Source organism: Salvia splendens, chromosome 4 (genome assembly GCF_004379255.2).
Source record: "Salvia splendens isolate huo1 chromosome 4, SspV2, whole genome shotgun sequence".
Classification (NCBI taxonomy): domain Eukaryota; kingdom Viridiplantae; phylum Streptophyta; class Magnoliopsida; order Lamiales; family Lamiaceae; genus Salvia; species Salvia splendens.
This window is the reverse complement of record NC_056035.1, coordinates 35982652-36010560: the sequence shown is the minus strand read 5'-3', so window position 1 is coordinate 36010560 and position 27909 is coordinate 35982652. Positions and strand designations below refer to the sequence as shown.

The 27909-nt window shown below is 36.8% G+C and overlaps 2 protein-coding genes across 2 annotated transcripts; both read right to left on the bottom strand.

The window, feature by feature from the left end:
- Positions 1–882: 882 nt before the first annotated feature.
- Positions 883–1420, bottom strand: LOC121800528 (glycine-rich protein 23-like). The gene has a single exon (XM_042200088.1). It carries the CDS (start codon positions 1397–1399, stop codon positions 1010–1012), a length of 390 nt encoding a protein of 129 aa, XP_042056022.1. The 5' UTR covers positions 1400–1420; the 3' UTR covers positions 883–1009.
- Positions 1421–16933: 15513 nt separating this feature from the next.
- LOC121799721 (probable pectate lyase 8) lies at positions 16934–21126 on the bottom strand. Its single transcript, XM_042199174.1, has 7 exons — positions 20883–21126; positions 20580–20627; positions 19850–19930; positions 18361–19003; positions 18164–18267; positions 17950–18088; positions 16934–17855 (listed from the first exon to the last, which is right to left on the bottom strand). Exons 1-7 carry the CDS (start codon positions 20990–20992, stop codon positions 17634–17636), a joined length of 1347 nt encoding a protein of 448 aa, XP_042055108.1. The 5' UTR covers positions 20993–21126; the 3' UTR covers positions 16934–17633.
- Between the last annotated feature and the right edge of the window lie 6783 nt (positions 21127–27909).

The window sequence follows — 27909 nt, the reverse complement described above, 5'->3', positions numbered from 1 at the left end:
TTAATTTTATTTGTCATTTGTAATATTTATTGTGGGTTTTAAATGAATTTTAATATTATGGAAATGTTTTTGTGTAATTGAATTTTATATTAATTGTGCTCGTCCTTGCGGAAGAGCACAGTTATGGGTGTTGTGCTCTTGCCAGAGAGCAGGCATGAATAGTACCGCCCGGGCCCACAACCGTGCCGCTGGCAAGAGCACGGTTGTGGATGCTCTTACAAGCAGCAATGAAAACTTAAGTTGCCTCAGAATTTTCCTGACACGTGTCTAGTGACGGAAACATTTTAGGCCAAGCCGCCGCTCCATTTTAATACTGGGCCTATTTTCTATTTAAAATTCACCGGCCCAGCAACCTACTATATTTAATTCTTTCTCTCGGAATCCATAAGAAAATCCAAAATAGATACTAGGAGTAGTACGGAATACTACTATTTATTTCTCAAAACATATATATAAGTAAATACGGAATACATTATATTTTACTTTCTACAGAAGTTGAGCGTGAAGTAGCCAAACCACCAAAATTTAATAAAATTTCAAATCTACCTATATGTATTACGTGAATTACCAATTTCTTTAAGATAAAAATTGTCATGTGCATTTATGTACTATTGGTCAGGATCATCTAAAATTTCAATTAATTAACGTTTAATAGTTTACAAAAAAAAAAGTTGTGTATCGATAGATTTCTTTGGTATGTGGTGATATTATGGCCCAGTTATGCACTAAGAAGATCCAATTCAGCTATAACTAGTCATGTTTCTACAGATAAAGAAAAAAGAAAACATAAAAATATTTCATTGATAAACGAAGATCATAACATCACACCACCAAACTTAGCCAGCTACAACATTCCAAAACATTGAGAATTACAAAAAAAAAATCAGGGAAATTACAACACTGCTACGAAACACCACATAACGAAAATAGAAAATCATAGCTAGCTAGACCTTAAATCCTCAAAACACAAACCCTAAAACAACATGTGACAAAGTACATGTGATGAAGCTCAAGGTACAACATGGCCGGCCGCACCGCCAACTCCAATTCCGCCTACACCACCTGCACCGGCGGCGCCTCCAACTCCGCCTAGCCCACCTAATCCACCGGCACCGGCAGCACCGCCTAGCCCACCCACCCCTCCAATTCCACTTGCGCCGCCAATGCCGCCACCGATCATCGGAATCCCACCGGCGTAGCCAATGCCAGCCCAGCCACCAACGCCGCCGCCATAAGCTATGAAGTTTTTCTCGTCACCGACGCTGTGTGCAGCCGGAGCATCAGCAGTTTTCACCACCGTCTTTTTCTCAATAGGTTTTGTGCTATCAATTGGAACATCTCTTGCACTTGCATGCGCAATTGCTAGTGCGATCAACACAATTGCATACAACTTAGCCATCTCACTTACCTTAAGCACAGAGATTATGAAGGAAAGGTGGGATGTTTTGAGGTGATGGAATTAGGGCTGAGCAATTTATAGGGATAATTTCTAGGGTTTGAAGCGGTGTATTAAAAATATGCAGAGTTAGGTGAATAAAAAGACGAGATGAATTGAAGATGGTCAACGCTATGATGAAGGTTTGTCTTCCGTAATTTTAAACTCCAATTGAATGGCATGCAAACTCTGCTTCAAACGCGTGTTGGGAATGCAGGAAGAGCTATATTTAATGAATGTTGGAGCGAGCCTCGTCTCCACTTTGAGTTTTGCTTTTTTCTTGATTGAGGAATTAACAGTCAAGTATATTTGTGTGTTGTATACATCCACAGACCATAGCAGGGGGTGTATCTACAATCTCTTTACGAGAGTCTTATTGTCGACAACACTTAATTACATGAAAGAGAGAGAATAGTGAAACAGCCAAAAAGTCATTTCCATAATCTAGTTAAAATTCTTTTTCTGTTAAACAAAGATATTATACATAGTACTACTATATTACACCAGTAGCTTGTTGAAATCCCAATAGGACCAAATACAGTATCACTCATAATTTTTACTTAAAACTCCCCAAACTATGTTTATATGTATATATACATGCAGGTGCAAATTATATAAACGAAGGAGTACTATAATTTTTATTTTTATTTTCATACTCATTTCTAAGTTTGTGGCCCATTGCTCAAAGTCTCAAACAATGAAGTAACAATCGGGTTGGGCTTTAGGGCTTAGGCTATCCTTAATTTTACATGCACCCATCAAATAATACTCGTGTCGGCAATTTAAAGTTTCATTTACCTTTTTCCATTTTAAATAGGTGGACTACCTTCACCTAAATCGTTACTCTCACATTTTATTATAAACTTAATATGTAAAATTGGGGTTCACATTCCACTAACATATTTGCTCATTTTAATTTATTAACAAAGTAAGACAGTTTCTTAAAACCCGTGTAGAATCAAAATGACACTATAAATAAAATGGCAGATGGAGTGATTATTATATATATATAGGACTGTGATCAATACCAAACTAGTCTTAAACCTTAAACGCCGAACAATATAGGATTCTGATCAATACCGAACCACTCTTAAACCTTAAACGCCGAACAACATCATTATATGATAACATGGAGTTCATTATAATGAACTAATAACAAACATATAATGAACTTCAGATTTCTAAATTACGCATGATGATGTCATTGTTTTTAAATCTTAGAATTCCCTATAATGAACTATAAATAAAGTTGTAATGAACTCCGCATTATTATATAATGATGTGTTTGGCGTTTGGTGTTTAAAACTAGTTTGGCCCAACCAACATTGTACTTTTGAAAAATTCGACTTACGGTGGATTTTGAATCGTTAAATCGAAACATGTCCAATTGTCCATTATCAATTTGACCATGGCCTCCACCAGTCGTAGCCCATTTGCGTACCCTCACATATGATAGCTGCTACATGCAGTTGATATCTTAAAAGCTCCACGATTTCTAACAAAATGATACACTACTATTTTACATATTTTTTTAATACTACGAATTTTCTTTTCTCTTTTGCATCTTCTGAGTTTATTATAAATCAAAAATTAATTACCACTTTTCGATGAAACAACAATTAATTAGGTTTCTTCAGTAGTAGTATAATTTTATTGATTGCATTCATGGCCGGTTGGACAGAGCTTGTAAGAGCACCCGCAACGGCCGCCCGCGTTCCGCGTTTCGTGCCGGCGGAACGGAACCGGCGCGCGACGCGTTGCGGAGGTGCGTTCCGTCTCCGTGTCGTTCCCAAGCCGTGCCGGGTGCCGACGGCACGACCGGCGGCACGGTCCGTGCCGCCACGCGCTTCGGCGACGTGGCTCGCCCTGCGTCGTGCGTGACGCCCACTCGCCGGCCAGCGAGTGGGCGTCGTCACGCTGACGCAATAAATTCATTTTTTTTTAAAAATGATTTTTTTAAAAAATATTTTTTATTTATAAAAATTGTTTTTTATATTTAAAAATAATTTTTACAAATAAATTAATACTAGAAATTCGTATTAGCCCATATATATTTGATGGGCTTGCGAATTTATGATACTCATTCTTGGTTGTCTCTCTTTTATAGAGACATCCTTGAATGTTTCATGTTCCACTTTCGATGTGGGACAAACTCATTCTTGGTTATCTCTATTTTATAGAGACATCCTTGAATGTTTTATGTTCCACTTTCGATGTGGGACAAATTCATTCTTGGTTATCTCTATTTTATAGAGACATCCTTGAATGTTTTATGTTCCACTTTCGATGTGGGACAAACTCATTCTTGGTTATCTCTATATTATAGAGACATCCTTGAATGTTTTATGTTCCACTTTCGATGTGGGACAAACTCATTCTTGGTTGTCTCTATAAAATTGTATTTTAAATTATGTCATTTTTTATTTTTTTAGGATTTTAATTATGTCTTTTTCTATTTTTTTGAATTTTAAGTTGTAATGTTATTTTAATTTTAATGAAGTGTGTTTGTTTTAATTGAATTGGGTTGGAAATAAAAATAAAAAATGAAATTGAATGAATAGTAATTTAAGGAACGGTTAAGGAATGGATAAGAAACAGAGGGTTGCAGGTTTCGTTCCTTAGTTAAGGAATGGAATAAAAAAGTACAGTGGGGCCCGCAAATAGTAGTTTAAGGAACGGTTTAGGAACGGTGGGGGAACAGCGTTGTGGATGGCCTAAAGCCCAATGTAGAGTGAAGTAGTCAAACCCTAGAAGACACAATTCAAGGAAAGAAATAAATCTATTTTATGAGAATACCAATTAGTGACTATACCTAGAATAGATTGATATGTTTCCAAATATACTTGTATTTCTCTCATATAATAAGAGATCATTGTATACAATGTATAACACACAGAAATACCGAAATAAGAGAATCATAAACTTTGTTCTCTGCAATTCACCATGCCTAGCCTTTTATCCCTTATCCCTCTCGGTTACCATCTTCAAGATGGTATCAGAGCAGGTTATTAAGGTGGGGACTCAGAGAGAGTTCATCACCGTCCCAAGGCTACCTTTCCCGACCGTCTGTCCTTAACCCTGTGAGCAAATAAAATGTCAGAAACCACCGAGAGTTCAAACACAGATCCACATAATACAAACACTTCAAACCAAACCAATTTTCCACCAGATTTCGCAGCACAATTTGCCGAATTCCTGAAATTTAAGGAATTTTCATCAGTGCAGAGCTTGAAAAACCCCTCAACCCAGCCAGAATCGATGGAGGAAGTAACCATCAAAACAAAACTCAACGGGAACAACTATCCCCTATGGGCCAACCTGATGAAGAGGGCTATTGGCGGTAAAGGGCTGACCTCTCACATAATAGGAGTTTCAGACCCCGAACCGCCGATAACCGACCCAAATTACCCGAGGTGGTAGCAGAGAGATCACTGCACCTTCAATTGGATTATCAACAACATCGAATCTGACCTTGTAAACGAAGTTTCTCAATACGCGACCGCCAAGGACCTTTGGGAGGGCCTGGCAATCACGTATGACAGCGGGAGAGATCCATTTCAGGTGTACGACCTACACAGACAATGTATGACGATTAAACAAGGAGGAATGACCTTGGAAGCATTGTGACAAAAATTACAGGATCTGTGGATATTCATACACGCCCGAGATCCAAGCACGATTGACCATCCTCCGTCAATCGAGAAAGACAATCAACGGACCCAAAGGATGAGGGTGTATCAGTTTCTTACCGCACTCGATGAACGGTATGAATCAGTCAAGAAGAAGATCATCAACAAAGAGCCATTACCGACTCCTCGAGAGGCATACGCGATGGTGAGGCGCAATGCCGACAATGCGCGAATATTGAAACCTACCGAACAACCAGGCTCCGGAATTGGAGCGGGACTGATCGTATTCGACCGCAACAGGACCAGTCAGCCTCCACCACCACCACCGGCGCCGTCCCGGTATCCAGCCAATCACCGCAAAGGCGACGAAGATAAAAGCAAATTGTTTTGTAGCCATTGCGGAGGAAAGAGGCATACAAAAGATACCTGCTTCCTCATTCATGGGTATCCCGAATGGTGGGATGAAATGAAGAAATCCAAGCTCCAGAGGGCGGCGAATCGCGGCGGACCGAGGGCATCGGCATCAGCAGCTGCGGCGGTCGGAGGCCAAGCGGCCTACGTCGAGCACGCGGCGGGTGGCTTCGGTACTCCAACCACCACCGGAAATTATGGCGGATGCGGGGAGGAGAAAGCCGTGGCCACTGTCACGGCAGCGAGAGTGCAAATTGGAGGAGAAGCAAACGCGGCGGACCCGTCTATGGTTTGGAGTGAAGGTAAAGGGGGGTTCTCTCATTTGAACCCTCCAAGTTCTGCCAAATCACGTTTTTTACCCCATTCCCATAGACTTATTGTTTCCAGCCCCAAAACTCCTCACATATTGCACCCCGTACCCCACTTCGAAAATAACTCCTCTAAACTCCCCAAAATTCCTCATAAACACATTCCAGCCCCTAAACCTTGTGAAAATCTTGTGATACATCCCACAATAAAATGTCAAAATTCTTTTGAAGCCTTGGCCATGTCATCTACCTCAGAAATATGAGAAAAGAATAAAAATTGGATTTTTGATTGTGGTGCAACTGACACAATGTCTTTTGATATGTCTGATTTTGAAAGTATTTCCAAGTCAAATAAAACCCATGTTCAAACTGCGAGTGGAGATCTGGCACCTGTTCAGGGGATGCGAACTATCACTATCTCCCAAACCCTTCGACTTTCGAATTGCTTATTTGTTCTGTCACTATCTCACAATTTATTGTCAGTTAGTCATGCGACTAAAGAATTGAACTGCAAGTTACTAATGCAGCCTCGTTTCTGTTTACTGCAGGATACCCAAACGGGGACGATAGTTGGGCGTGGCACTGAACGACACGGACTGTACTATGTGGATGAGGTGGCCCATTAGAGTACTGCGTTGATGTCTCACGGACTGACCGATAAGCAGGCTTGGCTTTGGCATCGCCGGTTAGGGCACCCATCTATAGGATATTTCCGTCTGCTTTTTCCTAAGTTGAATTCTTCTTTTACCTTTAATTGTGAAACATGTTTTTTGGCCAAAAGCCATAGAAATTCGTTTAAGTTAAATAATACTAGAGTGAAAACTCCATTTTCATTAATTCATTCGGATGTGTGGGGGCCTGCACCTGTTACTGGGGGATCGGGCTTTCGCTATTTTTTGTTGTTTGTTGATGATTATACACGCATGACTTGGGTTTATTTCTTAAAAATAAAATCTGAAGTTTTTGACAAGTTCACCCAATTCTATACCTTCGTACAAACTCAATACAAACACAATATCCAAATCCTTCGATCCGATAATGGGGGGAGTTTGTCAATTCTAAAATGCAGTCTTTTTTCACTGAAAAGGGATTAGTCCACCAAACCACATGTCCACATACTCCTGAACAGAATGGGGTAGCAGAAAGGAAAAACAGATATATTCTAGAAGTCACACGAGCCTTCCTAATCGAATCCCGAATCCCAAAATCTTTTTGGCCAGAAGCCGTAGCCACTGCTGTCTACCTTCTAAACCGTCTCCCTACCAAAATCCTGGACTTCAAAACACCTTTGGACATCCTATCTGCCCAAGCCACTATCCCATCATCTCTTCGTCTAGAACCTAGGATATTTGGGTGCTCCGTCTTTGTCCATATTCCCAAACACGAGCGGTCTAAATTTTCCCCTTGTGCTGTTAAATGTATTTTCCTAGGGTATGGCCGGAATCAAAAGGGCTACAGATGCTATGATCCTAAAACAAGAACCATGTATACCACCATGAACTGCGACTTTGTTGAGGGAGAATACTTCTATAGCCAACCTAGCGGTCAGGGGGAGAGTCGACCAGAAATTCCGGAAAATGACTCACTAGGCTGGCTACCAACACCAATACCCGAACCTACACCTACACCCGTACCCGAACCTACACCTACACCAATACCCGAGCCTACACCAAACTAGGAAGAGAATCACAACAGTCAGGGGGAGGGAAACTTGACGAGTCCAAGTCAACCTGTTCTAAACGTCGGTCCACCAGAGACAGTTAGCGGTAACGGCGGGCCGTCAAGTTCCAATGTGCAGGGCGAGGAGTTCGGCGACACCTCGCTATCTACCCCGGTCAGGGATCCTGAGGTAAATAGTCATAACTCTGGAAATATTACTCCTGTGGAAGAAACTAATAGTGACAGGGAGAATGAGGAAATTGAGGAACAAGCAGACATGGGTTATGAGTTACCGCTAAGGAGTACGAGAGGCGTTCCTCCTCGGCGATACTCTCCAGACTGGAAAGGACGAAAGTCCCAATATTCTGTAACTAATCTTGTGCAGAGACATCTCACAGAAATGACTAGAGCTTTTGAGGCTGCCCTCTATGAGGATGAGATTCCTCAATCCTTTGAGGAGACGATGAAACACAAACGTTGGAGGGAGGCAATGAAGAAAGAGATAGATGCCTTAATAAAGTATGGAACATGGGAGAAGTGTACTCTACCAAAGGGAAAGAAGCCAGTAGGATGTCGATGGGTCTTCACAATCAAAGGACGAGCAGATGGTTCAATCAAGATGTATAAAGCACGACTGGTGGCTAAGGGATACACTCAGGTCTATAGAGTGAATTATGCAGAGACGTTCTCTCCGGTAGCCAAGCTAAATACAGTTAGAACACTGCTGTCTATAGCTGCATCTAGAGATTGGCCTTTACATCAGCTGGATGTCACTAACGCCTTTTTACATGGAGAGTTGGAAGAAAATAAGGAAGTCTACATGGAAGCCCCTCCAGGTTTTCTTGGAGAATTCGAAGACGGACAGGTGTGCAGATTGAGGAAAACCTTGTATGGACTAAAACAGTCTCCCCGGATATGGTTTGGGAGATTCTGCCAGGCAATGTTCAAGCATGAGTATGAACAAAGCCACACTCTGACCACACATTGTTCATTAAGAAGAAGGACGGCAAGGTGACATGTCTGATCATCTATGTGGACGACATGATTATCACAGGAGACGATGAAGAGGAAATCAAGAATATGAAGGAGAATCTATCTAAGGAGTTCGAGATGAAAGAGTTGGGGGCACTGAAATATTTCCTTGGAATCGAAGTCTTGAGATCGAAGAAGGGAATCTTCCTGAAACAGAAGAAGTACAGAATGGATTTACTAGCGGAGACTGGTTTACTAGATTGCAAGCCCTCAGATATTCCTATGGTACTCAACCATGGATTGAAGATAGAAGAAGGAGCAAAGCTAGCAGACCGGGAGAAGTATCAACGATTGTTGGGAAAGTTGATCTATCTCTCACATACTCGACCAGATATTACCTATGCAGTTGGTATAGTCGGTCAGTTTATGCACAAACCGCAAGAAGACCATATGGAGGCTGCCTTGAAGATTGTAAGATATCTGAAGGGGACTGTAGGATACGGAGTACTCCTAGAAAAAGGAGGAGATCTGGAGGTTCATGGATACACTGACGCTGATTGGGCAAGCAATCCAGTTGACAGGAAATCTACGGGATGATACTTCACGTTCGTAGGGGGAAACCTGGTCACTTGGAGAAGCAAGAAACAAAAGGTCGTTGCCTTATCTAGTGCGGAAGCAGAGTTCCGAGGAATCAAGAGTGGTTTAACGGAGATTATGTGGTTGCGGAGGTTACTTACGGAGATAGGATTTCCTCCAACGCAGAAGAGTCAGTTATTCTGCGACAACAAGGCGACGATCAGTATTTCAGAAAATCCAGTGCAACATGACAGGACTAAGCATGTGGAAGTAGATCGACATTTCATTAAGGAGAACCTAGAAAAAGGAGTCATAGAATTTCCATTTGTGAGGTCAGAGGATCAGCTGACAGACATCTTAACCAAAGCTGTGAATTCTAAAGTGTTCAAAGAAGTTCTTGGCAAGTTGAGCATCGGAGATGCCGCGGCTCAACTTGAGGGGGAGTGTCAAACCCTAGAAGACACAATTCAAGGAAAGAATCAAGGAAAGAAATAAATCTATTTTAGGAGAATACCAATTAGTGATTATACCTAGAATAGATTGATATGTTTCCAAATATACTTGTATTTCTCTCCTATAAAAAGAGATCATTGTATACAATGTAAAACACACAGAAATACAGAAGTAAGAGAATCATAAACTTTGTTCTCTGCAATTCACCATTCCTAGCCTTTTATCCCTTATCCCTCTCAGTTACCATCTTCAAGATGTCATACTTTGACCCAAACGTATCGAGCTTCTTCGATTGAGCATGCATTCGCATAGATGATTCGTTTCAAACGCACACATACATTTTCTAAAATTGAATCTTGGAAAGTTCTATTATGTTATCATCTAGATAGTATAAATTGGTTGATGCTGTAGTGCTTAGATTTAGATCACTTTTATGTGAATATGATACTTTTGTTCATCATTGGCATACTATAATTACATTATTCACTTATAATTTAATTCGACACTAGTAAAAAGTGCACCACTTAGTACAGTATCGTTTATTTTGTGTTAATAGAGATGTTTAATTGTTTTGTGTTAATAGAGAGGTTGAATCTTACATATTTGTACGATCTTAATTGTGATGTTTAAGTATTTTATTTCAGATTGTTTTGTGGTAGTAGAGATGTTGAATCTTATAGATTTGTAGGATCTTATGATGTGAAAGTATTGCAATTCAGATTCTAGTAAATCAGAATCCAATCTCTGCTTCAGCTTAGAATCTTCTGAATTTAGAAGTGAAGTCACAGTTATTACAGATAATAATCGACTATACGAAATTATAAACGCATAGAATTTTCAACGACCTCATTAATTGAAATTATTAATTTTGACCCACAGTTTACGAATCTACCTAATTAATATCCAACAAAGTAATTGGATTTTATTGCACCTAGCTAGCTAAATGCTGTGCAGGCTGCACATCAGAGAGACAGGGACTGTTTTGTGGTTGAGTTAATAAATTCTGTAATTTTTAATACTCCCAAAATACAATATTTTTTAGTGGGTATCGCTATAAAGAGTTTAATATGATAATTTTTGCAATTGATTTACTAGAGAATCTCTATTTTATTGGATATATAGTATGTAAAATGCATTCCTCGAGTGTTATGTGAGACTTTCATACAGTTTTTACGATATTAGAACAGGTTCATTACAGACGTTAATCACGGACAAATATTGGTAATTTTCTTTTCTATCTGTCCGTGAAAAATAGAATTAGCACACCTGTTTAAAGTAGCAGGTTCAACACAAATTCACCATCTTGTTAACCTCTAGTACCTATTTTCAGATTTTCACAAAGTTTTTCATTCGTCTGAGTTTTAATTACTCCCCTCGCAAATCATAATACTTAATTTATCTATAATTACAATATAAAATGAAATATAAAGTGAGATCTTTACTTCATTCACAACAATATTATTTAACTAAAATCTATGTTAAATATATTGAGATTTTTTTGGTGGACAAAAGAATTAATATTATTGATAAAATAACATTTATATAAATATACTCCCTCCATTGATCTATAGGAATAGACTAATTAAAGAAGATACGAGTTTTAATGTATAATGGGTAAAGTACAAGAGAAACAGAAAAAAATGTTGAAATAATATAGTGGATGATGAGGCTCACAAATGATAATAAGAAGGAGAAAAGATTTACATAAATGAATATGACCTAATTTTATGGAAGGAACGAAAAATAATATTCATTCTATGTTCATAGGACAGAAAAAGTATAATATACTCCTAAGACTTTGGTTCACAAATGATAGTAACATCATAAGATTGGAGTAAGACTTTGGCTCACAAATGATAGTGAGACTTTGGTTCTTGTCTTTCCTAAAATCTGTATTGTCTTTCTTTGTGAGTAAGACTTCGATTATTATAAATATACATCAATGGGGCTGTAACATCATAAGATTGGAGTAGGAAATGATTGACATTATAAACGAATGCAAAATTTCGTTTGATAAAACGGTTAAAAGTTTTAATGGATTGAAAACTCAAAACAAAACTTCAGAGAGATAAAATTCACAATCATATTATTGATATTTTTTTCAATCCAACAATGAGGAAATCCTATAACATAAGAAAAATTAAATTGAAAGGACAAAAAAAACTAGAATGAAAATCCTAATTGCTAAAGACAAGAATATCAAAGTTAATTAATATCTAACCATCTACTTATTCTTCGAACTATGAAATGAAGTAAATACCAAAATAATTTGAGGAAGCTTCCACGAAATCACCTTTTTATGATCAGATTACTTTCGGCTTCAATTTTCACTAAAAAGTTCGTATCTTCTTTAAATTTTGTTCCATTTACGTATAATTAAATTATTGCAACTTTGGGCTAGACCTGCCCACGGTTAATGAACCGGCGGTTTCGGTTTGAAACCACCGATTCCGGTTTTGGTATATATGGAACCGGAACCGAACCGTGAGGCTGTTTCACGGTTTCGGTTTCGGTTCCGGAGGTTTCGGTTCCGAACCGTCGGTTTTCGGACGGTTCGTAGCGGTTTAGGTTTGGTTTCGCAGTTTTTTTCCTTCATTTTTTTTGCCATGTAGTTTGAAATTATAAAATAAATTGGAACAAGGAAATGGATAGTTTAAATTGAATTAAGACGAGTAAGGTGAAAATGATATCAAATTTACAATTTACATATACAAATTACAATGTGATATAATTTTCAAACAAATTACAAAGTGATATAATTTACAAGTGTCGTACTCATCTAAACGTAAATAAATAAATACATGAAATGGGGGAAAAAGAAAAAAATTGAAAAGGACTTGAAGACTCAACAATCAATTTTGAAGACTACAGATTCATTAACCAATGTTAATTAGAGTATTATGCTTTATTTAAAGTAATTAATTCTTCTAAGTTTTATTAAACAATGTTGATAAATAGTATTTATTAATAATGATCCATACTCCATAGACTTCATATGTAAAAGATTGTGTTAATAAAATCGAAAATAGTATTATAAAGTTATTACCATAATGGTCCATACTCCATAGACTCCATCTTGTAATTTAGTTTATTTTTTATTTTATTATCTTTTCTCTTATGTTTTCAAATTTCCAAAAATTAAAGTTACTTATAAAAGTATAAAACTCAAAAACCGGATCATTCAACAATGTTTTCTTTAACAGAGTATAGTTTTAATATAAGGAGTAACTATGTTTAAATTTATCATTGATTGGCAGTTCAGAACCATGAAACCACCGGTTAACCGGCAGTTCGGAACCGTCCGGAACCGGCGGTTCGGTCGCGGTGTCGGTTCAAAAAATTTGGAACCTGAACCGAACCACGGTTCTAAAATTCATGGTTTCGGTTCGGAATATTTCTCGCGATTTCGGTTCGGAACCGTAACCGGCTGTTACGGTTTCGGTTTTAACTGCCGGTTCGGTAAACCTTGGGCAGCTCTACTTTGGGCTACTCAAATCTTCACTTCCAATAATCATCTTTCACAATTCTTGAGCCCAACCTCATGAATAAATCATGTCATGCATCTACGAACTTTATGGCTCAATCCTTACTTACAATTGAGCGAATATGTGCGTCATTGAATCTTGAATCGTTGATCATTGGGCTGTGTCAGTTTAAATCATAAATGGCGAGCATGAATATGTCCTGTAGCAAAATAAAGTAATATACTCCTATTTACAAAAACAATAATATATCTACCACACGACTCACGTAAACATAAAGGAAATCAACTAATTAGGTTTAAAGGTGTGATCATTGTCTCAGATTTGTAACAAATTACCTCCAGCTGTAATGAAATGAATCACCCAACATAATTATAAATCTCATACATAATCAATCCAACGCAGTGTATATATTCACATTACCCAAGTCTCTCAACTCTTTAATTTCCACCAATCATGGGTTTTTTCACCTAATTCTTGCTCCATAGCAGTCCAAGGTTTGATTATTATGTCAACCACTATATGTGCTAGCTGTCTATTTAAGTAAAAGCGCATTTATCAAATTTATTTAAGAAACATAGGCTCACATATATATGTTTCGAGCTATCAATATTGGACCTATAAATAGATTATCTTGTTTTGATTATTAATACACGAAAGTTATCATTTTTCTTGTGTGAATTGGACTGTATTGTCCAAGTCTAAGTCATCATTTTTTTGTTAATTTGAAGAATAACGTCATTTTAAAATGTAGTATTCCATTATCATTTTTACCGCAAATAGTAACCAGATCATTTATATATGTATTGCATAGTGAGAATGCAAGTTTTAGCTGTCTTAATTTTATTATTAAAATTTAGGGGAGGATTAAATAAAGTCATAAAGATATGAAATTGGGGGCACATGGCGTGTGGGTCCCTGCGCATCACATGCATGGTATGTTGTTTAGGCACGTTCGCACGTGACTTGCTAACTTCAAATTCCATTTGATTATTTAAACTAGATCTTTTTATTTTTGCAAATTTAAAATTATTTTATCGTTCATTTTGACTTTGCTTTCTATTTATATTTTGGCACTTCAATCATTGTTTTTCAATTCTGACACATCAAATATATTTTTATTGTTCTGGTTTTTAAAATTCATTTCTCAATTGTAAAATCACACCAATCAATTTCGTTTTTAAATTTAAAAATAAAAAAATGAATTTGAAATTTGAATGAATTAAAGCTCGAAAAACTAACAAAATTAAAGAAAGAAACTGAATCATGGGTAGACTGGTTTTAATATATATTCGAACCTCAACTTTTATTGTTATATTAAAGACTATAAGTTTTTTTTTCAAGTTTTTTATAAGAAAATATAATTTGACAACAAGAATTAGATAAAGTAGCAAAAATAAATAAAAGTAAGTTCATATATTTATCTACTATAGTCAAGGTGGCCAAAAGAAATTATGAATGGGTTAAAAGGGATGTGATATTATAAGAATGTGAGAACACTTGCGCCTAATATACTAATGAATTAACTATATTTGCAGTGAAAATCAACTTCACTAAATTATATTTTGTTGTATGATTCTAATCCATATTTGCCTTCATCCATAACGAAAGAGATGCATCCACCTAAATTTTCATGACCGATTAACTATAATTTTTAATGTATCCAATAATTTTTCATGTGAACCATTTCGTATAATAAGTAGTACAACTTTTAGGCATCTTACTTTTGTGATAAGAGACAATAATTCAACTATTCGATATAAAACTTTTGTGTATTAGAATCATACGTACTACTTTGTTTAAATTGTAGGACAAAGCTTAATTTAAGTTTTCTGGTATGTAACACATACACATAAAAATAAAAATAAATATAAAAATAAAAAATAAATTATTTAAGACAGTTCAATTTAAGTGTCCTGGTATGTAACACATTTAAAAATAAAAATAATAAGTTGATATGATATGATTCTTTCCTAATATCTATATGTTCATTAGATTTTATGCATTTTTAAAGCTGGATCCCAAATATTGTTTGTTTAATTATAAACATATGCTACTAATTTAAAAGTTAATTATTGATCAAATGGGACATGAACTCTAAAATAAACAAACAGCAGAGATAATGGATGATTCGGAGAACTACTGAGCAGTACTGATTCTCTTCTTAGAAATAATAAAGCAATAATATATTCAATCGCCCGATTCGCTAGAATAACGCTTGGTTTTTTAATTTGATAGTGTACCTTTTATTCCAGAGAATCGAATGGACTGTACTTCACTAAAATAAATAGTGCGTAACATGGAAATGATTAATTAATTTCGTTCATTCCGAATTACGTACAGTACCATTTACAATATTTCCAATGCCCTCAAGGCCTCAATTATTATACTCGGTCTCATATTTTATTATTACGTGGCTCAACTTATAAGAGCACCCACAATAGGGTGCCCGATGGCACGCCCGATGCGTGTCATCGTCCTCTGGCGCGCCCGATGGCTCCATTGTGGGTGCCCGCCCGTTGGCACGCCCTAAGCTTCGGGCGCGGAAGAAGCCCGGACGATAGGCCATCGTCCGCGCCATCGGGCACCATTGTGGGCTCCGCGGACGATGGCACGCGTTTTTATTTTTTTTTAAATGCTAAATTCGAAAATTTTGTATATATACCCCCTACGCCGGCTTCATTTGTAACATTTCATTTCACGATTCCACTCTCGAAACTCACATTTACTATGAAATGGATTCAAGTCCCAATAGTCCGATGTTTAGTGGTGATGCACGTAGGCCGGGTACAGAACCCGACGAATATCGGCCGTTCGACGCCAACACGCAGTACGATCCCGAATTCAGTACGGATTCGTATGGTTTGTCTGACATGGATCCGTCTCCAAACCGACCCGCCGCCCCCTCCCGCCGCGCCGCCGCCGCCGCCACCCCATCCGCCGCTGCCTCCCCCGCCAAAAAGAAGCGGATCCGGCACCGCGCGAACAAGTTGCCACCTCCGGCAATGAATGAAGAGTACGCCCCCGGTCGTACGAACTACCAGCCGGATGAAACCCTGGCCTTGGCGAGGTGTTGGGTGGATATATCGGATGACCTGATATTCGCCAACAACTAGAAGCAGCTCGCGTACTGGGAGGGGGTTTTTAGCTACTCGTTGTGTTTTTTAATTAGTTTGCATTATATATTTGAAAATATTTAAATTAATTAACTAAATAATAGTAAAACATATAGGGCGTGCCTTAGGGCGTCCCACTGCAGGTGAGGGTAGGAGGATAAAAATGATGATGTGGCGGTGCATAGGGCGCGCCTTAGGGCGCTCCATGGCTAATGCTCTAACAAAAATATTAAGTGGAATGTCAAAAGTTGAAGTAAATTAATAGTAACAAAAATGAAATTGAAGTAATTGAAAATTTGATAAGTCGAACAATTTCTTTGTTAAAATGAATTAATTTTTCAGTATTATATAGTACTACCAATTGTTTTGATACTCGTACGTGATAACAGACAGCAGTGCCATGTTTAAAAAAGAACATAATTATAAGCATTATTTTCCAACAAAAGATCGAAATGTTAGCAACATTGGGTCGCTAATTATTTGCATATGACTTCCAGCAGGGATAAGCATCCTATATCATGTCTCCCTCTTTTAATCATTTTACTAAATACACCAAAAGCTGAAGCTAATTAAAAAAGATTGCTCCAATGACTATAGATGGTGAAGAATCGTTTGCACATGATCAAAGGTACCAGACAGTAATGATTAAGGTAAAAAATCACCACAACAATAACGCTATGATAACATTATTGTAATAATCACATGTCGCAAGATGAAGAAAATTCCAACATATTATGCTCTCCCCACTCGAATGGAGACATAACTTTTACTTGTTCAAGTAGTTAATTCTCATCTTTGAAAGAGTACGAGTGTAATGAAAGCATCTGTTGATAGAATGATGAATGCAAGCTATTGAGAAAGAATAAAATCAAATGTAAACACAAGAATCATCTACATAAACCAGCAATAATGCTTTTCATTGACAAAGACAGAGCAAAAAGAAGTGGAGGAAAGCTAAAAAGGCAATGAACCTTTAATAACATGCATCATGTATTACAAAGGTCCTCATTTCTCTCTCCCCAATAACTCAATGTTTTGACATTCACACTATAGCTTGTATGACTCAAGAAAAAAGAAAAAAACAAAAGAAGCTAAAACAAAGAAGAAAGAGAAATAGAAAATTACAATATCATTTAGTTCCTATGAAGAATGAAAGCCAACACAATTTCGGTAGACTTAAGAAGGCAGACAGCTGAGATATATATGGATAGGCAAATTGTGGTGAATCCATGACTGAAAGATGATTAAAAAAAAAGAGTTTGGACAACGCTTCAGCACCTGCTCCCAAGAATATGATTGTTTTTCTTTCGACTGAAGCAGGACGAGGTTGAGCAACAACGGGAAGAAGGCGAGAGCGATGTAGGAGATGAGAGGGGGATATGGTTGGACATGTGTCATAAATGTACACTTGCCAGTTTCAATGGATGATAGACAACAATCACTATAATATGGATAGAGTGATGCTTCAATGGGGTCAAATCATAATCTAAAATGGTAAAAGGAAAAAAAAAGGTAAAAATATAAGGTGAGGTGATTTGGTTTTGCCTTTTGTGTTGATGTAGTTGGAAGAGGGAGATGCATAGGGTGTGTTGTTAACACTGATGACCACGGCGGCATCCAAGAACACCGGATCCGGATGTAATGGTTCCTACCATGGAGGATGACTTGGCACCTAGGCTCGAAGCTCTAGCATAGCTGGCTGAAGCTCCGGCTCCGGATGGGGTGAAGTAAGCTCCATTAAGCATGAGGTCGCCCGCGGATCTCCAGTTCCACCCCTTCCACTGACCTTGATTTGTGTCAACCCTCTTTGTCACCTGAACACAGCATTCATTGATTTCAAGCAGTGTATACATTTATATATAGAGAGAGAGAGTGAGACAGAGAGAAAAGCAGAATTTGTTGCAGTACCTCTTTTGCAAAAGGATTACTTGGTGCAAGATATCTGTTTCCTTGGCTGTTGATCGTGGGGTTTGCGCTTCCACCAATGGCGTACATCTCCCAGTGAGTGTAGTCATTGTTCACCACGTGGAAGTATCCATGGCGGCATCTGCAGGTTTATGAGTTCTCATTAAGTTTGTTGGTATTCAAGAGGTTGAGGAGGCCCAAAATGCAAGTAAATTACCTAGGCATTCTCTGAATAAGGCCTTCACCAAAGTGATTGAAGGCAATGGTGACCTGCATTTGCTTGTCTCTCGTGTAGGAGTCACTGTGGCCCAAGAGCATAACCTGTTGAAACGATATACACAAGAATCAATCAATCAAATTAGTAAACATCACTCACAGCAATCTTGAAACATGTAACAATGGTAGACAACTCACCTCATTGTGGTGGGTGAAGTAATTGTTGGAAATGGTAATGGAAGTGGATCCCATCACAGCGTCCACAAGGCCATCCGCACAGTTAGAGAGCGAATTGTGATCCACCCAGACATGGCTCGACCCAAATATGGAAATGGCGTCACCATCAGCCATAGTCCTCCAACCGTAATGGGAAGGCGAGCTCCTCACCATGGCATTGCCAGTTGGTTTGCAGTCATGGATGTGGAGGCCATGGATGATCACATTGGTGACATATTGGATAGTGATGCAGCCGCCACCAGCTATGTGGACATTCGCGCCACGCCCATCAATGGTCTTGAAACTGTTCATGATCAGTTCCTGTTTCAGCTTGATAACCATATCGCGCTTGAACACGATCCAGAGGGGCTTGTCTTGGATAACAGCATGCCTTAGAGTTCCCGGCCTGGGGTTCACGGGGGTGTCATCGTTAGGGTCAGTCACGACGTAGAACCGCCCATCACGGCCTCCAATGGCGTTGCGCCCAAAACCAATGCCACAGTCCGCCAGGCGCTTGCGGTTCTTGTGCCAATTGGGATCACAACGCCAACAGTCGTCAATGGGGTTACCGGTTCCGCATGAGAAAAATCCCAGTTTTCGCCTCTCCGTGCTGTTCTGAGTTGCCCTGTAATAAATCCCAGACTCACCATCATCAATTACTACATTATCCCAACTCCATCATCAAAGAATAATTCGTATTAAGTTTATCACATTTATCAACATCTTTCATTTAGTGGGTCAATTAGGAGCTTTTCCTTTCCCCCTTTTGACAGGACCAGTTTCAAGCATGTTAAACCCAAGCAACAACGTTAGGCACTCTGTCACGTGCAAAAAGTTAGAACAACTCTTTCATTATTCCAAAAATATGAATGCTTGCTTACACACATGCACATGACTAGAATGAAATGATACAAGCTTTACAGAACGTGAAAATAACATAAAGAAACAGAGCTCTTCAATTATGCTTAAATAAAGCAACAAAACAAAGGTCAGTTATTCAACTTTATGTAGTCCTTAAAAAGAAAGCAGCAACAAGCAATGACTAAAAACAGAAATGAAGTTATGAATGTTCCAACACTAAATTAAATAAAGGAATTGCGAATGTGGATCTGAGACTGACTACCCTCTTGCATGTGCGGTGATCTGAACAACAACATTGAGCCATCTTTCCCAAATGAATAATGTGAATACACGAAATGGATAATCAATAAATAAATCACTATTATAGAATAAGATGGATATATTGGTGTGTACTTCATAAATTATGTAGTAAGGCATGTGGGTAGGGTAGGTCTGCTCCAATTGTGAAACTCATTCAGGGAGGACCACAACAAGAAACAAATCCCTAACAGCAACTACTACTAAACCTCATTGTGTCAGTTAATGCTCTCACTCAACCCATTAAATGCACAAAAAGGCTATTTCCAGCAATTCTTCAAAAAGTAGGAAGACTATTAAAAAAATCACTCACATTTCAACCATTCTCACAACCTCTTCTGGATCAGCCACAGCATGTTCATTCAAGGCCTCCTCCTCATCAATGCCTCCCAACCTGAACAAACAACCATCACAGTGAAATTAAAGTCACGTGATGGTTTCAGAAATTAAATTTTGGCTGGAAAGTTTTTCCCATTTCTGGTTAGAAAAAAGGAATGGGGAAAATAAGTAGTATTACTGTAATTTTCACATGGGCGACCGACAATCGCGGCGAATTATTTAGGCAGATTTCGATTAATTGCAATCGGTATTATTTTACACACAGTACACGCACTAGTAGTGGCGTTTCATTTCACTGCTCAAGGTAGTGGAAGTGGAAGAAAGAGAGCCCGGATTTACGTGCATTATACACACAAATATCAGGCACCATTAACATCTTCAAAAAGTGTATTTTTATGAGAGAGAAATCAACTGATAACTGCTTGAAAATGGAAATTACGAATATGCCACCAACGGCATTTTTTATTTCGTTTTTCATGGAGATGGTTGGGTGGAATAATGGCCATTTAATGAGGGTAAGTAAGGGAATAAGATTATGGTGAGGAATTGCGTATAAACCGAATAAACGGCTGAGATCGATTCAAGTATGTTATCTTAACGGCCGGGATCGATGCTGCGACATCTAGGAAAATGTTACTCGTGAGTCGACTCAGTATGCAGTTTCCGAAAGTAAACAACAGAATTGCAGTTTTTCAGTTACTCACTTTTCCGCCATTGTTGAGTTTGGGTAGCTCTGCAATTTCTCCGCGTCGCTGAACCAGAAGAATCATTAGAACAGTTAAAAAACATTTCTCTCTTAAAAATTATGTAATGCTGAGCAATTCCGAGAAAAATGCGATTGGAAATTAAAACCAACTCGAAGCAAAAAAGAGGGGAAATTCAGAGAGAATCACAAATACACAGTCCACATTGCGAAATAAAGCTGTAAATATGCAGAAACATTTCTGATATTTTCCATGGGATCAAATGTGAAAAACAATAAACAAAAATGCAGAGCAAAAACGAACCTCGGTATCGCGGTTTGAGATTTCTCAACTCTAGCCATAGCTCCAACGAAAAACAGAAACAGCATAGCTGAAAACAGAGTCACCGCCAATTTCTTCGAATCCATCGCCATTGTCTTCACAACCGCAGTTCCAGCCTCTCTCTCTCTAGATGAAATGTGTAGTACGATCTGTAATTGTTTAGAGAGAGAAAGGGGTATGATTATGATGTAAATGAGGAGGAGGAAGAAGAAGAAGCACTACGGCCCGACATAACGGCCTCTGCTGATTTTATAGACTGCCAACGATCAGAAAACGTTAGACTTAACGACCGTTAACTAACTGCCAAAACCTATCTAGCTTAATTACCTGCTCACAACAATATTGCAGTTAATTTGTATGACCGCGGTTAGTGTTGCTAATCATATTCTTTTACTGACAACGCTAGTTAATTAAACCATTTAACTAACTACTGATAACTGATGCAGTTCTGCGCATTTTATCCACTGTGTCTGTCACGTGCCACCGTCGGTCAGTCACGTGCATGTTTTTTTCTTTTCTTCTCTTTTTCTTGCTTATAAAAATAATAATTAAACAACTGAAAGTTCTTGAATCAGTCTTGTCTCCCCATCAAATTTTGAGTTATTTTGTGATAAAAATTGAACGAATCATAATCTCTCACATATATATTAGAAAAAATTAATTAGAGTATGATTTTCTAATCTTTTAGGTTTTAACCATTCAAAGTTATGCAAAAGTACAAATTAAACAACTCTTAATGAATTCTATATAATTTAATCAGTCAGGATCAGTATACTAGGTTTCTTTTCTTTCATGTGATTAGGTAACTGAAAGTTACTAGCTAATTTTATATTAGTGTTACTGTGTGAGTGACTAGTTTTCTTTAATAAATTAAAATACTAGTATATCATAAGAAAACATATTGATTTTTTTCAACCAACTGTGTTACAGTGGTAGTGCGCGTTTGTCTTGACAAAATGTAAATTATTAGATTATTCAAAATAAATGATGCAACAGGATTTTTATTTATATTGAGATTATTCAAAATAAATTAACAGGAGTATATATTTATTATACTAAATCGCCAGCAGAAATTAAAACTAATACGTATTTTTATTATAGTACATTATCAATATGACATAATTTGGTCATTTAATGCTCTTTACATCCAACGAAGTTGAGGTAGTATTTTTGGTACGGAGATTAAGAAATTGTATTAAATGAGCTACATAAATAAAATATGAGAAAGAATAAAATATAAGAGATTAGAGAGAATAAATTAAGAGAGATAGGAGAGAATAAAATACTAAAAGAAATAAGAGAGAATAATGTAGGGTATAAAATAAAGTAAAGCCATTAAACGTTTTTTATTTTGTAAAAAAACATTGACTCAAAATAGTTTTGACTTTTGATGTAGTATTTTTGGCAAGGAGATTAATTTTTTTTTATTAAATAAGTTATATGAATAAAAAAGAAAATGTGAAAAAGAATAAAGTAGAACATATAAGAAATAATAAAAATAAGAAAGAATAATGTAGGAGATAAAATTAAGTAGAGTAATTAAATATTTTATTTTTTTTATGAAAAACTCAAAATAGTTTTGACCTTTGACATTTTTGAAAAAGATGTACTTATAAATTAATTTAATTGAGACGGATGGAAGTACACAATTTGTTTTTCTAAAATTAAATATCTCATTCTTAGTTTTGGTGACTCTCAATAACCTTTAGGGTTCGTTTGATTAGATGAGTAGCAAATACAAATTTTTGAAGGGTTGTGTTGCTAACTTAGTGTTTGTGGTAGTGTATATTATGCATAATGGAGTTTGGTTCGTTGAGTTGTGTTGGAACATGTGGGCAACATCAGTGTTTGGTTGGATTAGTTGGAAGCATGTTTTATTGGTTTGCATGACATATTTATCCCTAACACATTACATTAATTTCCAATTTGCCCTTTATCAAAAGTAGCATTTATAATTTGGATCTACCCCAAATTTTTCACTACCGCCTTCTCTAAAATCTGCTTAGCAGTCCCGCCAAAAGGAGACGCCCAACACCTCTTGGCCGGCAAATAATTACCGTCGAGCACAAGCCGACGTCTTTGACTGGGCACACGACCAAGGTAAATTTGCTTACTAATTCTCGTTGCATTTTTGTATTGCTTAATCAGTCATCGTCGGCTCCGGCGTATGTTCATAAATCGTCACGCCTTCCAAAGTCGTTTATGATTCATTGTCGACTACTGATTACCTTGTGCTCCCTCTGCTATTACTTCAATTTTGTCACATTATTTTTGTTTTTTGTTGGAGATTTTGTAGTCTTAGATCAAATATTCTTGTGTGAATGATGTCTGACTCTCACATACTGCCGGAATCAAAAAGCCACAACCCAAATGGTTAGTAGCTCCAAGTATCCATTGATTTAAGTGGTTGTATGTAAAAGCCTTATAACTGAACCTCTCGGCAATAGCCTCGATCTCTAGCTTTTGTTATTGGATACTCATATTACTCTTTTGTTCAGGCATGTATGTCAGACTAATAGAACTATAGGCAAGGGGGTGTCTGTATTTTTTGTATGGCCGTGGGTTTGGTCCTCCACCCTCCGTCCTAAGGACGTGTTCACTACTTTAGAGATAGACAGTTTATGCTTCATTTATGGTCATATTTGGGTGTTCACTAGTCTTGATATAAATGAGGATGGCCCTGCATTTTATTAAGGCCCGCACTGGTCACTCCGTAAATAAGGCAATAGCATTTATTGACAAAATGGTGCTAATTGAAATGTCATCGAAAACCGCATCAGGAATTGGATGGCAAAAGTCGAATGGGGTGGCCTGCACATCGGGAGATGTTTAGGAATCGAGGAACATGTTGCCATGTTTTAGCTGCTTTTGTGGTAATGTATGACTATGATCTGAATTAGGACATTTGGATGGCTAAGTCCATTGATATTTTGGCGAAATGTATGAAACTTAATTGTATGTAATGTATGACTTGTCAAATCATTTTTAATCGAAGTTTAGGATGAAAAAAGCTATTTATCCGCTTAGATTAAACATTTTATAAGGTAAAAGTATCATTTTATTAAACAAAAATGTCATTTTATAAGGTAAAAGTATCATTTTATTAAACAAAAATGTCATTTTATACACCAAAAATACCTATCATTCTATCGGCTGAAAGTATCATTCTATCGGCTGAAAGTATCATTCTATAGGCTGAAAGTATCATTCTATCGGGCAAAAGTATCATTTTATCAGTTTTATGTCATTTTGTCACGTTAAAGTATCATTTTTCAGCTTATATGCAATTTCTCCAGCTAAACTATCATTTTTTTAAGCTAACTGTCATTTTATCCGCTTAGATTATCATTTTATAAGGTAAAAGTATCATTTTATTAAACAAAAATGTCATTTTATACACCAAAAATACCTATCATTCTATCGGCTGAAAGTATCATTCTATCGGCTGAAAGTATCATTCTATAGGCTGAAAGTATCATTCTATCGGGCAAAAGTATCATTTTATCAGTTTTATGTCATTTTGTCACGTTAAAGTATCATTTTTCAGCTTATATGCAATTTCTCCAGCTAAACTATCATTTTTATAAGCTAACTGTCATTTTATCCGCTTAGATTATCATTTTATAAGGTAAAAGTATCATTTTATTAAACAAAAATGTCATTTTATACACCAAAAATACCTATCATTCTATCGGCTGAAAGTATCATTCTATCGGCTGAAAGTATCATTCTATAGGCTAAAAGTACCTTCTATCGGGCAAAAGTATCATTTTATCGGCTGAAAGTATCATTCTATAGACACTTGCTCCTCAACGCTTACAAATTTTCGATCTTTCAAACCCATGCGCTCACGTAGTAGTAGACACAGCCGTCCAAAGCAATTACGGTCCATCCGGAGATTGTTCACACAGTCCGTGTCAGTTAAACGTATTAGCCTATCCATACGCCGAATTTGCTCCGGTATCTTCCACAACAAGTCAGTAACCATGGTTGTATCATCTTCGTCATCACTACTCCTCCGCCGACTAAAATACTCAGCCAAACTGAGCAGAAGAAAAGATTGTTGGCGCTGCCGACGGACCAAATCTTCAACTACAACCAATACATTTTCAATCTCCTTTCGTTTTTTATTTTCCCTGTCCATGCCTGTACACAACTACAACACAGAGCAACCAACAACACTTAAGCATAACTACTTGCATTCATTTGTAACTGTTAGCTTATGCCTTTTTATCTACTGGGAGATTCTCATCAAAATTCGAAGTCCTAAAAAATGAAATTTACCACATATTATACACTGCGACTAATCAAACCGCTTTAATGAACATACATTACGCAAGCATACTGAGTATCAACCTTCAAAACATCTTCCTACTAGTCAAATTTTCCCATTCAACCAAGATACAAACCAGATCGGAAAAAATTGCTAATGAAAACGGAAAAATTATTCATTTTATGTACAAATCACAAATAGACATCAAAAACGGGAATAACATAATAGAATTTAGTAACAATCCTAATTATAATTGAACTGTAGAACTTGCACCAAATAAAACACCATATAATTCAAATCTAATCTCATTTGCATGTCTAATCAAATTGGGGGTCATTCATAGATGTTGCAAACAACAACCATCTACCCACGATGGAGAGCGTCGAGCTCGAATGTCTACGCAACAACAAAAATGGTTGGATTTACTGACCTGTATGGAGTTTTCTTTGCAGCTATGGCGTATTTGCTGCGTTTTTGCAGTGGCCTTCGAGCAATAATGAGGATGGAGAGAGAGGGTAAAAGGGGAAGAAGAGGGGGAGTCTTTTTTAAACAATTAAACTCTGTCTCACTAAACCTTCTTTTTTGGGGGTTAGAGTTACCTATTGAATATGGGTAGCTAACATTAATTTCAAACGGGCCATGTTTTTTCAAACGGGCTTGATAAAAAACAACAAATGCAAACAAACGATGGTTAGAAAGGTCCACGTCAGCATTTTCCATCCTTTTCCTACTCTACTCATCTAATCAAACGAGCCCTTATTGTCGATTTTAGCTGATTTTTCATGACTGTAAACTTGAGTTAAACTGTAACAACTGTAGGTGATTTGAAAGTGTTCAAAGAGAGAAGGGATTCCACCGTGACGGCGTACGAACACGACTGATTTCACGGAATAATTTTCCACTAAATTTAACTAATTACCTAATTTAGTTGGGTTTGGGTAATTCTTCTACTGGATCCAATAATATTAGTATGTATGGGTATGGCTTGCGCCGCCCGGGACTGTCGGCGCATGTTACTCAATCAATTCTACTTGGCTTTCCTATTTTACCCCTTTTGTTTTCCTAATCATTTGAAACCAAATACTCTATCAACATTTGTTACACAGTATGAATCTTGATTTGTTTGGTAGATTTTGATCGGACTCCACCGTAGTATTTCATTTCTTTATCAAAGCATGACATAGTATCTTTTTTTATATAAGTAAGAATAAATTTATAGAAAAATTATGAAATTTAGTCAAATTATGATTCATGCTACAAATTTTAAAAATCAGCTAGGAAAATCATAAAGTCAATTATTCATGATAAAAAAATTATGGCCGCTTACATGTCGTATTACTCATATTTTCTATCAAACATCGATGTTATTTCTTTGTTGATAGGCGATATTGTTTAACTCATTGATAGTGAAGTCCACATATAAATTTTTCGATTGTAATATCAGATTGTATAATTTAATCAAAACTTTTTTTAAAATACTCTCCGCATGCGTTGCATGGAATTCCATGATTCGTGTATGCTTCGATTGTAATCCAAAGTTTACCAATATTTCAATTATTATATTTTATTATTTCAAAAATTAAATACATTACGGGCCCAATACATGAAATTGTCGGTGTATAATTTCCTCAGTCAGTTTTCGATCGTGATCGTGGAGAAGCACTAGAAAATCACGAATTTGTATATTACTACTTTTATACAAATGAGTAAATGATGAAATTATTGTGATAGAAAACATTAAAAATACATTCTATCCCCTAAAGAAAAGAATGAGGAAAGAAAGAAAATTCATGAATAAAAACGCAAGAACATCAAGTCAAAAGTGTATTTAAATATATAAGGTATGTATCAAAATACTATACTCCTAGTAGATTTATTTATAAAGTAAAAAAATTGAAATTTTTGCACTTATGGAGCCAAGAGAATTGCCCTTTTGGGGGGCATTTTAACTTTTATGTTTTCCATGCAACCAACCACCAAGTGCTTCACATCATAGCTATATTTCACGCTTTGTAACTATAAAAAACTGTAATTTTCAAGTTTCACCATATAGATATAGTGATATATACACATGCAATACATTATGATTTTCAACTGATGATGCCTTGTTTAGCATTATACCGTAAATGTTACTTCTCCCTTTTCAACTGTTTCGCGTTAACGAATCTCTTTTTCTACAAAAAGAGCATTAACCAACTTCTTTTCAACCATATTGTTTGCCTTTCTCAATTCCGACTATCATTTCTTATAATACAAAATTTCACGACATATAATCAACTTAAATAGATAAATTAATAAAGAAATCTTGTAATTTGCACAATCATCAAACAAGTGCAAATTTTGTTCAAAATATAAAAGTGGTTAGGATTGAAAATATTCCTCTAACTCATCCCTAGCTAGTCATCTAAATTACCATGTTAAATAATAATGAACCAAAACTATATAGAAATTTGTGAAAACTATTCATCACCAACAACTCTCAACCAAAGTCTTAATTTGGTGATGGCTAATTAGTGAACATGGGTAGTTATAAGAATACAAGCTTTTAGGTAGTGATGGTAAAGCAAAGTCAATCATGACTGCTGGAACTAATCTCAACCCATAATTACATATTCATTTCGCTATTTTTTTTTTAATTTTACTTTTTCATCAAAATTTGTGGCCATTTACCATACAAAATTTTGAATTGTTTTTTTTCGAATTTAGTCGAAGTCCATTTGCAACTTGTTTTTTAAT

Coding starts and splice junctions, on each gene's coding strand:
- LOC121800528 (XM_042200088.1), bottom strand. CDS start 1,399: ATGGCTAAGTTGTATGCAATTGTGTTGATCGCACTAGCAATTGCGCAT.
- LOC121799721 (XM_042199174.1), bottom strand. CDS start 20,992: ATGGCGATGGATTCGAAGAAATTGGCGGTGACTCTGTTTTCAGCTATG. Junction 18,268..18,360: donor ACTTCACCCACCACAATGAG/GTGAGTTGTCTA, acceptor TCGTTTCAACAG/GTTATGCTCTTGGGCCACAG. Junction 17,856..17,949: donor GTAATCCTTTTGCAAAAGAG/GTACTGCAACAA, acceptor TGCTGTGTTCAG/GTGACAAAGAGGGTTGACAC.